This window comes from Zymoseptoria tritici, chromosome 5 (assembly GCF_000219625.1).
Source record: "Zymoseptoria tritici IPO323 chromosome 5, whole genome shotgun sequence".
Lineage (NCBI taxonomy): Eukaryota > Fungi > Ascomycota > Dothideomycetes > Mycosphaerellales > Mycosphaerellaceae > Zymoseptoria > Zymoseptoria tritici.
This window is the reverse complement of record NC_018214.1, coordinates 140526-157235: the sequence shown is the minus strand read 5'-3', so window position 1 is coordinate 157235 and position 16710 is coordinate 140526. Positions and strand designations below refer to the sequence as shown.

Below are 16710 nucleotides of genomic sequence, written 5' to 3'. Positions count from 1 at the left end.
CCCCTCATACTCCATCCCCATCATCCACCCCTCCTCGTACTCAAATACATATCCAACGCCCCCAAACTCCCACTCTGTACACTCCCCCCACTCCTCGCACTCTCCCTACTCTCCCGACCCCCCCTCCCCTCCCCACCACTCGCCCTCCCCTCCCCACCACTCCCAACCCCTCCCCCACCCGCCGGCGGCAGCCCCCCACTCCTCTTCGCGACTCGAGCTTGCCAGGCCATCATTTTCGTGCCTCCCCCTCCTGCTCCTAGGTTGACGATTTTGCCGGTGCTGGTTTGGACGAGGGTTAAGTCGGTCGTTCCTGTGGGGATGTCTTTCCGAGGGACGGGAGGTTTCTGTCGATTCGAGTCGGCGCTGGGGCGGGTGGGTTGTGGTGGTGCCATGGCTGGGGACTTCTGGTTCCAAGGCTCTGCGTCCCTTGATGGTCTGCTAGGCAAGGGCATCTCGGCGGGACCATCTGCACCGATTGGAGAGACGCCGCTTTGAACAGCTCCCGGGACTGCATCGCCTGGTGAGACGGCGGCGTTCAAGTCCCCATTCGTACGTAAAACGGCGACCAATGCCGCGGAGAGGAGAGCATTCTGTTTCTCCAGCGCTTCGAGCCGGGCGTTGAATCGTGCCGTCGCGCGGGATGGAGCCGGTGTGCTGAGCCGGGCGACGGTGTTGTCGACGACGACTTCTTTTTCTTGATCTGCAGCCACAGCGGGGACGCGGGAGGAAGTGTGCGAGCTGAAAGAAGTGCCGACGTTTTGTTGGGGGAGTCTGCTTATGATTTCCTCGGAGGTGCGAGGACGGTAGGGGATTGATGATGATGAGGAGGATGTTCGGATGGCTCCGTTTGTGGTGGGTGAAGAGGTGACGCTGGGGGAGGGTCTACGCTTGGATGTATTGGCGAGACGTTCGCTTCCTGATGCAGGTGGTGTGGGTGGGAGAGCTCGGGTCGGTGGAGGAGGCATGAAGTCGGGGATTGGAGGCGGGGGTGGAGAGGCGACGGAGAGGTCTGGCCAGGAGTCTCCTGCTGATAGAATGGGGTGCTGGCGGGGGAGTTTGTCTTCTTGTTGTTTCAGGCTTCGGGAGTCGTTTGAGGAGGAGTTGCGGGCTCGCTTGCCGGGTTTTCTGCCCATGCTGGCGGATCGGGGACGGGGAGCGTAGTGAGTTGGTCGGACTTTCGAGAAGGGGACTTGTTCGGCGAGACACATTCTTGGGCTTCGACTCATGCGGAGGGAGTGGGAGCGTTGAGTTGAGGTGCTCTGTCGGAAGGTGGTGTGGGATTCTCGTGGTGGGTGGAGGGTGGCTGCTTCAGAGCAGGCGGAGGGTGAGATGGGTGTGTAGCCTGATTCTCGTCGGATTGAAGTTGACAACCTCTCTGCACCTTCCTCTTGGTGCGTGAAGGAGGGAATACTCGCGAGAGATGGAACAGGAGATACTGGGATTTTGGAAGAGTGAGCGATCCGCTGCTCCCATCGAGAAGTGCCATTCGAGGACATGGAAGTCTGGCGTGAAGGTGGAGTGTATGAGGAAGAAGGTATCTGTATCTGAGGTCTCGTCTTGCGCAGTCGATGGCGAGCGTTAGCGTTGCTGATATGGATGTCGGACGGCGAGCTGTTGACTACCGAGTCGATCGTCCGAACGTTCAAGGTCGGTCGCTCACGCAACTTCCGAGCACGAAGTCTCTCCACAGCTCGTTCGGATTTACTGCCTCTTCGAAGAGAAGGGTAGCCCTGCAATACTTCTCCGTTTCTCGACTTGTGACGTGATATCGGACCTGTGCATTCGGTTGTAACAGTAGCTCGGATAGGGTCGACGTCGAAGTGGAAGTCGCTGACGGACTTGATGCTCGGAGCCATTCGTGGTGTTGGAGTCGCTCGACCGTTGGAAGTCGTCGTAGTGTTCCTGTTCAACGTACCGTCAATGGTACGATGGTCGTGTCTGAGACGAAGGGGAGACTTTGGCGGAGGTGGACCAGGACTGTCAGAGACGTCACGTTGGTACATGCTAGGAGTGATGTGCGACGCTCTTTGCGAGAGAACGGGATGGCTTCCCATACGTCGAGGGAATGGATGGCGGATCTCAACGTCTTTGTCGTATGTGGGATGCTTGACTGGGAACTCCTCGTCTGGTAGCGAGATGGTGAGACGCTTTCGATATGCGGGATGTGGCAGTGGTGCTCGTGTAGTCTCAGACGACTCCGTCTCAGTCTCTTGATCGAATGCACTTCTATACGACTCTGACATGGACACCGCCGACTCAGGTATTGGTGAAGGAGGTTCAGATGCAGCAGGGCGAATCGGTGTAGGACATTGTCGTGCCAGTCGGTGGGCCACTTCTTCGTATGTCGTCGCTTTCGGCGGAGTCTCACTGCTGGTATGTGACAGCTGTTTCTGGCTGCTACTCTGCGGTGTGGTGTGTTGTAAATTGAGCGTGGATAGCCAGCTGCTCAGTACATCGCTTCCGTTGAGTTCGTCGTGAAAGCGGACCGAGACTCGAGACTCCAAGACTTCGGGACTAGATTGGTAGGATGTTGGTGCTGTGCCGGCTACTCCACAGATTATGACATCGACACACGTACCTCAGTATATCCTCTTGCTTCTTCTCTTCCTTCTCGGTGCCGATGCGGCGTTGACTGATCGGTGCTCGAAGCTCCAGGTACGGCGTGCCTGCACCATGATTAGCATTGGTGAATATGTATAACGATCAAGCGACGACGTAGACGATGAGGTACGACGGAGTAACTCACCTGTCGAAGAAACTTTCTGCTGCACCGAACTTAGCAAGCCACCTTCATCGCGCGGGCACAATCTAAAACAACAGTCAGTGGAAAGTTCCAAAGTTTTCACCTCAAAGCCGATCAAAAAGCGACAGGTCACATTTCCTCGGAACCACAAAACGTCAACAAAAAAAAGAAAGGACGCACCTCTCTTCCTCCGCCTGCACCTCGGTTACAACCCGCTTCTGCATCGGCGGCAAAGCACCTCCTCGACCCTGCTGGGATCCACCGCCACCTCGCAACTTCAAAAACTTGAGCGCGCTCTTCGGAACGCTGACCGCTCTTCTCGGTGGGCGAAGATGAGAATACACCCGAGGCGGTTCCGGGTGGTTGGGAACTTGGCGGGGAATACTGGGTCCTGTTGTACGTAAGAAAAAGGCCAGTTCGCGAGAGTCGTTGTTCCGTGGGAGGCGGAGGTGACTTGTTTGGGTGATCATTCTGGTTGTTGTGTTGGGTGGGTTTGGGCGAGGTTCGAGATTTGGTCGGCGAGAAATGCCGCCGGTGTAGAGGGTTGAATACGTTGGAGGGTTCGTGCTGTCGGAAAGCATTGACCAGGAGTCTTCCGACCGCGAGAGAGTGACGAGCATGTAGGGGCTGGTGGTGCTGTTGTCCTCGACGGATTGGTGGATGGAATGCTGCCTCACGATTCTCTCGTTGTGTTGGTGGTGACGGCGATGGTCGTCGTGGTCAAGAGTGCCGGAGGTGGGAGACGTAGTAGAAGAACGCTGACCCATGGCGGAGGTGGAAGCGAAGGTGGATGTGGTATACGATCGCCCTCTATCAGACTCGGACATGTCTTCGCCGGAGGCGGGAAACATCGAAGGGTTGAGGGCCCTCAATTCCCACGCACGAGGCGTATGGTTGGTGAAGCTTGGTCGAGAGGGCTTCCGACCGTGCTGCGCCAACGCGGGAGACTGCATTTCACATACAGTACACACGAGGATGAGATGATTGTCAGAAGGACTCGTGTGATCGTGCGTGGCCAGCCGGGGTGCGGCGACGCACCATGCGGGTGGCAGACAATGACACTGTACGTCGGAAGATGGAATTTGTGGTGCGTGGTGCTGATTGCTTGCTTCAATCACGCGGAGGGCCGGAGGGAGGTACGGTACTGCGGTGGGGAACCACTATATTTCCATTCCGCCTGATTTCGAGTCGGGTCCTGTTTGCTGAGCGAGCATGGGTTCTGTACAGAAGGTGTGTGGGGTCCGCTTGTCGATCGTGTTTCGTGGTGGGTTTGAAGCAGACCCGGAGGTTGGACTGGGGTGATGACGGAATGGACGAGAGTGTCGGAGGAGATAGATTGCGTGGAAACGAAGAGAAGGAAAATAGAACGAAGAGATGCAGCCAAGTAGTGCGGAAAGGATAGAGCGCACGACAGTGCACGGAAAGTGAATGGTACGAGCACAACATAGACACATACATGAACATGAACACACACAGCACAGAAAAGAGAGAAGCGTACCCACACATCCAGTATCTCGTGGTCCAAGCTGGGCTCAAGATCAATGCTTCGTCTGCCACACAGGTAGCCCAAAGCTGGCGCAAGAGCGGTCAAGAAGAGCTTCTATTCTTCCATCGCCGACCACGACGCCCAGCCCAGCGACACGGCAGATGTTCAGGCGCTAGGATCGGAAGAAAGAGGACAGGGCTGCGTCGTCCATTGGCATCGCTTGGCTGAGGTTGATGGTACGCCTGCTGCAGCTAGTTCACGTTCGCAATACGTCCGTCACACCGCATGTAATAATGGTGCGCCGTTCCTCTGGTCGAAATAGACGTGGTGGGTGGGAAGCTCCACAAAAGCTTGGTCGGCGGAAGTCGATCTCGTCCTGGAGAGACCAGAGTCCAGGAATTCGTCCGGACTCCAGAAATTCAAGCAAACTCTTCGCAGAATGATCAGATCCAGACCGAGCTGGAGACCTGATGCTGTATCTCAAATCAAATCTCTCGAGCAGCGTGTGAGGTCGCACTGCAGGTCCAAACTGAAACCGACAGGGTTTGAGCGCTGGGCGTGCAGGAGGGAGGCACAGTAGTGGACCTGGCACGACCGCGCAGTGGAGTGATGAGATTTTCGTGATACAGCTTGGACGGCGACATCCAGGCCTGTGAGAGGTGCGAGTTGCAGGCAGTGGGCACGGAGGGGAAGATGGTGGTGAGGAAAGAAGAAGAAGTGCGAGAGAACTGAAGTGCGAGGGTCGGTGATCGACGTCTTAGGGTTAGGGTTGGCTCGAAATGTTGATCTCCTCCTTCGTTGCACCACAATTGTCCTTTCGATACGGTGCAATTACGACTACAGTTATTACATATACCTTAGGTCGTGCTGTGTTCAACGGATATCAGGCCACACTGTCAAAAATTCCCCCATCACCGTCCCCTCAACCCCCCCTCCGCAACCTCCACCCAAAACCTCGCACAACAAACATGCATCTCCGCCCCTTCAACCCACCACTCCCCAAAACTATCCTCCACCCCAGAATCATGACACTTCGCCACCCTCTCCTCTCTCTTGAGTCCACACAATGCACATGCCCTCACTCCTGTCAAGCCGCCGTCCTGCACACTTAGACTCTTCACTGGCATTGTTTCCGACATTTCCGGTATCACTAGCCCAGTCGCAGAGGGGGTATCTTTGACGATGGATGCGACCGCGGCTCGAAGTTTGGATGCGATGGGGCGGTAGGTTTGTACGGCGTCGAGTGCCTCGCGATCTTCGCGGATGAGGATGGATTTGTCGACGCCGGCGAGTTTCATTCCTTTGCCTCCTGCGGCGCCGAGGCGATGGGATTGTGATAAGATACTGTCTCGCTTCCATCGTAATTTGCGGCCGGCGAGGATGTGGGCTAGGGCGAGGAGGTGGGAGAGGTGGGTGTGGAGGAAGATGAGGGTGGAGGGGTGGGAGAGGAGGGCGGAGCGTGAGATGGGATTGGAGGTGAGGTGGGAGAGGGGGGTTAGGAGGGTGGTTTGCAGGGTGCTGAGGAGGGAGGGGAGGAGGGAGAGGAGGGTTGAGGGTGGGGGGATTGTGGTTGGAGGGGTTTTGGGGAGGGGTTTTGAAGGAGGTTGGGATGGGTGAGGTGGAGGTGAGGATGCGGTTGGGTTTGGTGTGGGATTGGTGGTTGGGGGTGGGTAGGTTGGTTCGGCGGTTTCGAAGTCTTCCCATGTATCTTCCGCTGGAGCAGATGTGGGTGCTGTAGAGTCGACGGGCTTAGACGCCCGGGAGTCGAGTGCCCGCCCAAAGACGGGTGCAGCTCGTTGTTGACCGGGACTTGCCATGCCGTCCATTGTGGTGTCATTTGCAAATGAATCGTCTAGACCGAGGAGATCAATGCCAGGTACTTGAGCTTTTGATGCCAAAGGCTTGGTCGAAGGAGCAGCGGCAGGCTGTGGGACGTCTGCAGTTCCCGCTTCAAACTCTCCAAACTCATCCTCATCATCCTCATCTTGCGACGAAACATCCTCAGCATCAAAAAGAACATTCGGATCCTTCGCAGGCGCATACCCCGACTTCTTGCGGAGCTTATTAGGCGGCCGTGGAGGTTGAGGTTGCGGTATTGACTTCTTCGCTGGAACAGCTTCGTTCTTCGGCTTGAATGGCAAAGGCTTCGTCGGTTTGCTGTATGTTGTAGGGCTGGGCACGCCATTCGATCTGGCCTCCTGTTCGGCAATGATGCGTTTCGAATATGCCATGGCGGCCTCGGGATTGGTGGCTAGGTCATTCAGCTCGTCCTCGCCGGCGTCGTATTCGTCGTCTCCGCCGGAGAAGAGGAAGTCCATGTGGTCGGCGAATGGGTGTTTGCCAATCTTTGAGGGCTTCTCCTGGACTTGCGGTTTGGGAGAGAATGGAAGAGATGACTTCTTCGGAGGTGTTGGCTTTTGGGGAGGCTCCGATCTGGTGGTCGGCTGATATATTGAGATAGATTGAGAGTCGAAAGACCAAGGATTCGACTCCGTCGAGGGCGCATGTTTCGTTGCTGCTGGTGCTGTAGGAGCAGAGGCATCTTCGAAGTCTCCGAAATCATCGTCGTCGTCTTCGGCAATGTGCTCTCCATCTTCAACATTTGCCGTCTTTCCTGCATTGCTTGCAGTGCCAGCCTGCCATGATTGTGCTTCTCCTCCATCGAACTGCCATGGATCCTCTTCCGGTGTGTCTTGTGACCGTTTCTGTACGGGTTCTGATACCGGGTCTCCAAAAGCGGCGAACAGATCAGAGGACATATTCAAGGGCACCTTTCATTTCCAAGTCTTTCGCTAGCTGATCACATGGCGCATTTTAGGCTCATGCGACTGTTTCCTCGTACCAACCTCACTTTTTCCCCTTCAAGATGTATTGTCTATTCGTGTATGTTATTCGGATCACTTTGCAATATATCCGTGACGAAGCTCTGGGATAGACTTTCGGCGCGGTCCGTCATCCGTCGCGCTCGCGTGCAGTCGCGTCGGCCAGATCGCGGATCTAACGACATTGAAAGATGAGGTGCAGATGCAAGCACTTCTGTCAAACACTCGACCAACTCGAAGCTCTTCTGCTTCCCATTCCATTGCAAGCTGGTGAATTGCGATTGGCGTTGGGACAAGTCTTTCATGTGATCACGGCCTTCCATCACTTTCAACTCAGTTCACCTCCGCATCGTCATCACTTCGAAGACCGACATCTTCCACCTCACTCACGACCTCAGAACATCCGCCACTTTCATGAGAGCACTTCTTACCGAACATCCTCACCGCCGATCACGACTACCACCTGCGGCCTCGAGGTCTGACTGATAACACTCTTGTGTCTCTCCACATTGTCTCACAACTAAGCGCATGCGCATCCACTCCTCGACATTCTTCCATTGATACCTCCCTCTGGCATAGAACCAGTCTACGTGATTACGCCGGGCCCGCTTGGCCCGGCGCGTTGCAATCATGGGAGAAGTGTTGGTGAAGGCCATTCAGTGAGGAGTTCATGCCCGTCAATGTCCTAGAAATCTCCCGCTAATCACGAACAACCCAGGGAACTCACCGCCCTCGATCAGGACATTCACTGGTTCTGTCCGCGAAGCACGTCCGACGACTTCAACATCTACTACGACGAAGACCATTGCAATGTCCACACCGGCGAGACACCCAGCGACAGGGTGGTTCGAGAAGGGAAGATTGAAGAGGCGACACAGAGACGAGAGAAGGTGATGCTGGCGATGCAGATTCTGGCTTACGACGGCGCAGACGCAGTGGCCTTTCAAAAGAGTCTGACAGCGTGTCTGACGAAACAACTTTCCCGCTGCGATATTTGCATCCGCGAATATCATCGATCACGAACAAGCTTGAGGCAAAGCTTGGAGGAGGACTATCCCGAGGAAGACGTGCAGAGCTTCTTGAAAAAATATGATGATATGAACGCGGCGAGGATCATCTCCGGGTTGAACAGCATGACTGAGGCGTTGGTGGGATTGCCAGAAGAACAACGCAAGATCACTTCTGCGGGAGATGAGGCAATGTACGCCATGTTCGAGGCGTTGCAGTCGGTGCCTTTTCTTCGCAATGAGGAGGCGCTTCAGCAATACTTCGACAGGCCTTTTGCAATGGCGCAGTCAAAGAGGAAGTTCACACTGCCAGCTATCGCTCCAGGCATGGTGGCGTTTCTCTTCTCTAAGAACCCCATGCGCTTGTCGTGGGCAACGCGCAACTTCGGCAGAGTCAAGCGGCCAATGCTCGCCAATGAGTTCGAGTACAGCGTCAGGCCATTTCTGGAGCCCGCGATGAATCGAGTCCATGTTGTGTCGTTGGAGTTGGAGTTTCTGCCCACCTTTTGGAGCGCAGTCAAATTGATCGTGTCGAAGCTGACGCCCACTCTTGTCGCACAAAACCTGCGCAAGATGAACGGCAACCTCCTCACGCTCTCGCTCGATCATTTCCAAATCGACGCCAACCACTTCTCGGATCTCATCGCCGTGTATGTCAACATCATCGAGCTCAGCCCACAAGACTTCTGGGCCGCCATGGGAGCCGTCAATCCGCAGAACGTCATTGAGAATATCTGCAGAGCTCCGAGACTCGAACAAATCCTCACACGAAACGCAGAGAGCATGCACAATCCGGTGGCTGAGATTAACGCGATCATGGCTTGGGTGGACAGCTTCGTTCGAAGCATCAAGCCCGGCATTTTGGTCCCACCACTCCGAACCATGCTTAACCAACTCATGCTTCACTATCAAGGAGACCAATACAGCCACTGGGCTAGTAGCGTGGCATGGCATAAAGGTCTCACCTCCATCCTTGAGGCCATTCGCCGCATCTCGGAAACTGTCGACGGTGGCCCGGTGTATGCGCACCTCATCGAAGCGGTGTCCAAAGACCACATCGCCAACATCTTGCACGAACTGAGCGAGACTGAGCACAAGGAGGAATTCCAACTCACCGTCACTCAGGGCCTCGACTTGGAGGTCGTTGAGAACATTCTCGCGCTCGACCTCAAGAGCCTTGCTCGCGATCGCCGTGTCATCCTAAGAAACAGAGAGCTTGACCACGAGATTAGCCAGTCGAATCTGAATGTGTGGAATCTCAGCACGCGCCATGTCAAGCCGGGCCGACCTCACCTGGTGATTCATATTCTCACGGGTGTGCAAGGCATCTTGACTTTGGAGATGATGCCGCCGAACGCCGCCAAAGATGGCAAGAACAATATCGACCACAAGTTCAAGCCTATCTGTGATAAATGGGACAGTGCGCTGGATAGAGTGCTGAATATCGTGTCTATCGAACTTCTGGAGCGGATAGATTCCTTCGGTGCCGAGCAGCTGACTGACTTGTTCCAAGAATTCGACGGCGCTCGAGGACTCATGGCTCTCCTCTTCAGCGGAGACGACCGTGTCCATCAGTCGGCGCTCAGTGTGTTGAAGTCTCTGTCTGGCGAGGACGGTCGACGGGGAAGTCTGCGACATCTGCTATTGGCCTTCTTTGCGCCCGCCTTGGGAGCCGTGTCTCACGCTTTGAAACTGATCTCGGATGCAAAGGTCTTTGGACCTTGCCCTACAGCCCTCAAGCTCATCCGAGACATTTACGGCAGTCTGTGTGACAGTGAAGACGGCATTCTCCGCTCGCGCGCATTCACCGACGAGCAAGATCTGGACGCATTGAGGAAATTCTGGTTTCAAACTTGGACGACTTTGGAGACGATCTTCGAACAGACCGAGCTTTGGAGCGCGGCTGGATTCCCCAAAGCCATCATGTCGGAATTCTGTCGAGAGACTATGGACTTTGCAGACTTCGCCTTTCACCAATATTCTCTCATTGCCGCCACGTTTGAGCACGGCGGGAAGCAAAAGTCGAGCATGCCGGTGGGCAAGACCTTGTTGCAATTCCCAAGCAAGGCATTCAAGTTCATTGCCAAATGGCTGCGCCTGCGAGATGAGTATCTCATCGAGAAAGCAGTCGGCTTGATCTCCAACATGCTCGTTCGACTGCAAGAAAATGACCTCAAGATCTCGTCGGAGTCGCTCAAGTACATCGAAGACATCATCCTCAGCACAGAGAAGGACATGCGAGTCAAAACAAAGCTTACACCGAATCATAAAGCTGAGCTTCAGCAAGCGCTGGAGAAGCATATCGGTCATGCACTTGCACCAGCCGAGCCGGAAATCAAGCTTGAGAAGAAGCAGAAGACCTTGGACGGCAAGAAGCCGAAGAATGCCATCGATCTCGAGCAGTGGAAGAGCGCAGCGGCGAAGCAAGAGAAGAGGCCAGATCTTGCGAAGAAGCTACCCGCACGACCGAACGCCGCCGCCAAGCTGGCTGCTCAGAAAGCCAATATTGGAAAAGACTTTCTTGAGAAGCGCAAGGCGGCAAAGGCTGAGGCTGAACGCACTCGTCTCGCGAATCTTGCCAAAGCCAATGGTTTGGGAGCTGGCAGTGGTGTCGCTGGTCTTGGCGACTTTGGTAAAGACCATGCCGTCAAGGGTCAGAACGTTATGGTCTCTTCAGATGAGAGCGAAGACGAAGATGACGATAGTGACGATCTTGACGACGATCTCTTCGGTCCGTCTATCAAGAAACAGCAGCGACCTGGCCTTGACCTTACTGGTGCGATTGGGCTGAAGGCTGAGGCAAAGAAAGGCCCGACGAAGATCAAGCGGACAGCACGCTCTCTGCGAGATATGCGAGCGCGTCTGGCTCCAGATCTTGGATCTCTTCATCGTATGATTCTTGGATGGGATTACTTCCATCAAGGAGACTACCCACCTGGAAGCAACCCACACGAGTTCTCGCAGGTGTCGGACTCGTTCTCCGACCCGGTCACCTACCAGCAAACATTCGAGCCGCTCCTCTTGCTAGAAGCATGGCAGGGTCTGGTTCAGTCACGACTTCAGGACAATTCCAAGCCGTACGAGATCAAGGTGGGAAATCGCAACAACGTGGATCAATTCGTCGAAATCAACAGCGTCCTCGGACAGAAGGAGAACCGCGACTTGCAGATCATGGAAGGCGACATCATCCTGTTCTCGAAATCGCCCCGTCCTGCCGGCGACTCCACAACACCCAACTGTCTCGCACGAGTCTACCGCATCAAGCGGGAAAAGGGCCAGCTTCAAGTCGTCTACCAATTCACGCCCGGCTCATCTCTAGCCTCGCAGATCACGCCACAGACCATCATTCACGGCGTCAAAGTCCAGTCCATCACTCCTCTCGAGCGCGAGTACGGTGCGCTCAAAGCGCTGCAGTACTACGATCTGTGCAATCAGATCGTCCGCGCGAGACCGTCCCAGCGCATCGAGTACAGCGAGAAGCAGATCTCCAACTTTCAGGACGTGTACGACGTCAATCGCGCGCAGTCTGAAGCTATCAATGCTGCGTTGGAAAATGAAGGCTTTTCGCTCATTCAGGGTCCTCCGGGATCTGGAAAGACAAAAACGATCGTGGCGATTGTGGGCGGACTGCTGACGCATACTTTGAGCAGTGCTTACAAAGGCGCGACGAGGATCTCCATGCCAAACGGGAATGCCAATGCTGATGGAGCGGTGAAGAAGCTTCTCGTCTGTGCTCCGAGTAACGCAGCCGTCGATGAGATTGTCATGCGTCTGAAGGAAGGTGTCAAAACGAAGGACGGACGCAGTCATGATATCAACGTCGTGCGTATCGGTCGCAGTGAACGTATCAACGCGATGGTCGGAGACGTCACCATGGAGGAACTGGTGCAGAAGAAGCTTGGTGGCAATCAGATGGACGAGCAGAAGCGCAAGGCTACTGCAGAGCTGTTCAAGGAGCACCAGCAGGTCTCTCATCAATTGCAGGAGATGTACACCCAGCGCAACGCCAACGAGAAGATGGAGGAGTCCGAGCGGAAGAAGCTCGACGACAACATTGGGCATGTCCGACGACGCAAGGCCGAGCTCGGGTCTCGCATCGATCAGACCAAGGATCGAGAACTTGCCGCCGGACGCGAGCAGGAGCTCAACCGCAAGAGGGCCCAGCAGGCTGTTCTCGACGAAGCGCATGTCATCTGCGCAACGCTGTCCGGCTCTGGTCACGACATGTTCCAATCGCTCAACATCGAGTTCGAGACGGTCATCATCGATGAAGCAGCACAGTGTGTGGAAATGTCGTCGCTCATCCCACTGAAGTACGGCTGTGTCAAGTGCATCATGGTCGGTGATCCCAAGCAGTTGCCTCCGACTGTCTTCTCCAAGGAAGCCGCCCGCTTCCAGTACGAACAATCCCTCTTCGTCCGCATGCAAAACAACTTCCCGAATGAAGTCCACCTGCTCGACACGCAATACCGCATGCACCCAGACATCTCCGCATTCCCCTCCGCCACCTTCTACGACCACAAACTCAAAGACGGCAGCAACATGGCCGCTCTCCGCAAGAAATCCTGGCACGCTTCCAATTTGCTGGCACCATACCGCTTCTACGACGTCAAAGGCCAGCACTCCGCCGCGCCCAAAGGTTTCTCCCTTGTCAACCACGCCGAAGTCGAAGTCGCCATGGCGCTGTACTCTCGCCTGACCACTGACTTCGGCAGTACCTACGACTTCTCCAACCGCATCGGCATCATCACCCCTTACAAGTCCCAACTCGAACTGCTTCGCAAGAAATTCAGCACCGCATTCGGCTTGGAGATTCTCGAAAAAGTCGAATTCAACACCACGGACGCCTTTCAGGGTCGTGAAGCTGAAATCATCATTTTCAGCTGTGTGAGGGCGAGTGATAAAGGTGGCGTGGGGTTCTTGCAGGATATTCGACGCATGAATGTGGGGTTGACGAGGGCGAAGTGTAGTTTGTGGGTGTTGGGGAATTCGGAGAGTCTGTCGAGAGGGCAGTATTGGAGGTTGTTGATTGAGGATGTGGAGAGGAAGGGGGCGATGGTTAAGGGGGATTTGATGGGGATGTTGAGGATGGGGTCGGGGAAGTTTCCCGCGAGGGTGGTGGAGGGTGGGAAGGTGCTTGGCGAGGTCGATCATGATGAGACGATGGGCAAGACGCCCGTGCCTGCGAAGAACGGAGCTGCTGTGAAGAACAACGGCGCTGCTGCAAATGGCGCGGGTGATGTTGATGATAATGGGATGGAGGAAGATCGCATGGAAGGCGTGCGCTACCGGTACCAGGACCGCGTTGCTGCGACCAAGGCTGCGGACAAGACCAGCAAATCAGGCCAAGCAGGCGAAGACGTCGAAATGGCCGACGCGGGTCTGGACGATGGTTTCGTCGACACCGACGACTTCTTCCCGGCTACCACTTCTGGTGGTGCATCATCAGCTGCGCCTAGTCGCGCGGTCTCGAAGTCAGCTACGATGTCGGCGAACGCTTCTGCTTCTGGTTCACGAGCTGGCACGCCTTTGGTCAACCCTCCACGGGGCACCTCCACCGCGACCACGGGCTCGAAGTCCGCTACTCCCGCTGATGAGCTCGGTGGGATGGCATCGGAGAAGGAGAAGTCGAGGGATCTGACGCCGAATGCGAATGCGCCGCCGCCGCCGCCGACGGTGGTGAAGAAGGTCTTGAAGAGGCCGGCTGCGGCGAGTCCGTTTATTCCGAAGAAGCCGAGGCCGACGGGTGGTGGGCGTTGATGGATGGTCAGAGACGGGAATCGGGAAGGGAGGCATTAAGCGGCGTTTTGGGTATGGCATGGTATGGCATGCATGAGGGATGGGGTTGGGTATTGCATTGAGCATCATTCAGCATGGCGTTACGATTCCGCCTTTCTCTGGGCCTACGGAGGTGGAAACGTTTAGCACAAGGCCGCGGAGCACGAGCATCTCTGTTCTCAAACCAGGAGCCTATGGAAGCATGGCAAGGAGCAGACAGATAAGCAGCATGTAGTTCCGGAGACGGATAGACGGACCGGACGAGTGAGGTCGTGATTGTAGGCTTGTTGTGATGTGTGCTTCGAATATCCGGACCCGCGGCTCGCTCTACTGCATCGTAGCACACGTTCGGGAAGAAGTGTATCAGCTTCAGCGCAAACGACCACTTCGGGACGAGCTCGCACATATCCCCGAGCGGACCTCACTCCGTGCCAAGGCCGAGCTAGAGTGGGGGTGATCGTTGTCCTCTTTTAAAAAGACGAGGCTTGCCGCCCTAAACTCCTTTCTCTCACCCTCCTCCAACTCTCCACCAACGCAGTTAGCCCATTGCCTCGTCTGGCCTCAAGACGTCGATATCCCCCTCCGACATCTGACACACTTTGAGGGCTTTCCACTTGAGAGATCTCCTTCTCCGCATTCCCTTACGCCCCGTCGCACTTCGCCCGAACGAGCCGTTTGCGCCTGCTGCTGCTGCGGTCTGCGCTCTTCTTGCTGCACAACGCCGCACACCACACCTGCCTCACTCCACATTCCTGCGAATCTCACGCCGGGATTCCCGTTCTTGCTGCGCCTCACTCCTTTGAGGAGTCTTTGTCATATCCACCGACGACGTCGACTTCACCACCACATCTTCGCAGACGCTCCCGTCATCACCAAGACGCACGCACCCACTCGAATTCGCAACCGCCTCCAGCTCCGACCCCACAATCCACCTGCCTCATCTTGATTGGACCATCTAACCGAGCCTTGGCGGTCTTTCTCCTCCGAGTCAAGCGGTTGTCCCTTCTTTCCTTTTCTAGCATTTCCCCAATCCATCCCTCTCCACCGCCCAAAGGAGCGTAGCTGCATCAACCTCCACAACCACCAACCACACATCCTCGTCGACGACCTGCCCGCCCTCTCACCGCCGACATGTCCGCCGAGATCGTCAACCAGGATCCGGCCAACGACCACGAGGACGACCTCGAGAACGGCAACAACGAGTCGCGCGGCGTCAAGCGTCAACGCACATCCACCGCGGCCGCCGACGACGACGATGATGATGATGACAAGCCGGGCCGTGAGCGTCGCAAGATTGAGATCAAGTTCATCCAGGACAAGTCGCGTCGTCACATCACATTCTCCAAGCGCAAGGCTGGCATCATGAAGAAGGTTCGTCGGGACATGCAATACACAACGCGTCGTGAATGGCGCGTAATGTTGCACATGATTGACTGACAATGCATTCACAGGCATACGAGCTCTCCGTCCTCACCGGCACTCAAGTCCTCCTCCTCGTCGTCTCCGAAACCGGTCTCGTCTATACCTTCACCACGCCCAAACTCCAGCCACTCGTCACCAAGCCTGAAGGCAAGAACCTCATTCAGGTTGGTGATACCCTTGTCTCACTTCACGTCATGCACACGATTCTGACATCCTTCCCAGGCCTGCCTCAATGCTCCCGAACCCGCCGAGGCCAACGGCGTCGACGGCGAATCCGCAGTCGAGTCTCCCGAAGAGCAGCACGCCGCGCCTCCACCAATGCCACAAGCCATGCCGCCGCAAAACATGCCACGCAATCAGCAACAACAGCAGCAGCCGTACATGACCGCCGACCAACAACAAGCCCTGCAATACCAGGCCTACCTTCAACAACAGCAACAGGCGGCGCAGCAGGGAGCATACCCCATGCCACCGCAGCAGCAGATGCACAACCGGGGTTAGGAGCCTCCGCAGCAGCATCATCGCGACTCTGGGGTTGTAATTGAGGGACATGGCGGTCACGGCCCGATGCAGGGACACCCACACCCGCATGGACATGGACACGGTAATGGGAGTGCGAACGTGAGCCCACATTCGGGTGATCGTTGAGCTTGTGAATGAATGGCATGAGGAAGAAGAAGCAGATACACCAGACGAAATGAAGGCAGGGACGTTCCTAAGGGGAGGGACTGACGCGACGAGAATATGGAAATGGCTGTATGTGAGCATGAGATATCCTGGGCTTTTTTTGACGTGCGGAATCAAGATGGGATGGGAGATGTTGACGGCAGGTTTAGAGCTTCGCTGCTTTGAGATACTGCAGACAGAAAACAATGGATATGATCTCTTTTTGACTTCATCTTCAGCCACAGAAATGCTCTCTTGACCTCGCTGCTGCATGTAAAGAATGCGCGACTCTATGCCGTACGACAAACTCTTCGCTCTCTCTGCCTTCACTGCCACTGCACCTGCCACTGTATACCCAATGCAGTCGCGACTGCGCATCTCACCTCCCACTGCAGCTGACGTCCTTACTCCATCTCTCGCCCGTCCGCCTTGGCTACTTGGCTGCAAACGCTCTCTGCTTCCCGTCCCAGCGTGGCAGCTCGTAGTATCCACCCCTTCTGCCTGACCTCAGCTGTCCCAAGCGCACTGCTGCGGAAATCAATCGACGGACCTGCTCTCTCTCTCCTGCGCGGAAGGACCTCGGATAGCTGCACCGCGCGGTGACGGTTGGCATGGACGGTGGATCGCTAGCAGGAGAATGAGGCGCGCTTTTTGCTGCTACCGGGGGTTTTTTTTTCCTGCCGCAGTTCTGCTGGGCGCGACTATGCCGATGGGATGGGAGATGGGACGATGAGGTGGACGCCGTGTTAGGGGAGGTTTCGCGCAGTTCGATGGGGGTCTCCGCGC

The 16710-nt window shown here is 55.8% G+C and overlaps 4 protein-coding genes across 4 annotated transcripts; 2 read left to right on the top strand and 2 right to left on the bottom strand.

Moving 5' to 3' along the window:
- Positions 1 to 20: 20 nt before the first annotated feature.
- On the bottom strand, positions 21 to 3784 carry MYCGRDRAFT_92949 (uncharacterized protein; the record flags this gene model as incomplete). The annotated part of the gene is made up of 5 exons (XM_003851979.1): positions 21 to 2514; positions 2579 to 2666; positions 2747 to 2808; positions 2924 to 3690; positions 3782 to 3784. The coding sequence occupies 5 exons, from the start codon at positions 3782 to 3784 to the stop codon at positions 21 to 23; spliced, it is 3414 nt and encodes a 1137-aa protein (XP_003852027.1).
- Positions 3785 to 5140: 1356 nt separating this feature from the next.
- Positions 5141 to 6988, bottom strand: MYCGRDRAFT_92948 (uncharacterized protein; the record flags this gene model as incomplete). The annotated part of the gene is made up of 1 exon (XM_003851978.1): positions 5141 to 6988. One exon carries the CDS (start codon positions 6986 to 6988, stop codon positions 5141 to 5143), a length of 1848 nt encoding a protein of 615 aa, XP_003852026.1.
- Positions 6989 to 7770: 782 nt separating this feature from the next.
- On the top strand, positions 7771 to 13146 carry MYCGRDRAFT_41426 (uncharacterized protein; the record flags this gene model as incomplete). Its single annotated transcript, XM_003852731.1, has 2 exons — positions 7771 to 9449; positions 9492 to 13146. Coding segments are annotated over 2 exons (5334 nt in total), but the record flags the coding sequence as incomplete, so codon positions are not given.
- A 1974-nt stretch (positions 13147 to 15120) lies between these two features.
- On the top strand, positions 15121 to 15498 carry MgMcm1 (uncharacterized protein; the record flags this gene model as incomplete). The annotated part of the gene is made up of 3 exons (XM_003852732.1): positions 15121 to 15207; positions 15288 to 15422; positions 15481 to 15498. Coding segments are annotated over 3 exons (240 nt in total), but the record flags the coding sequence as incomplete, so codon positions are not given.
- Positions 15499 to 16710: the final 1212 nt, after the last annotated feature.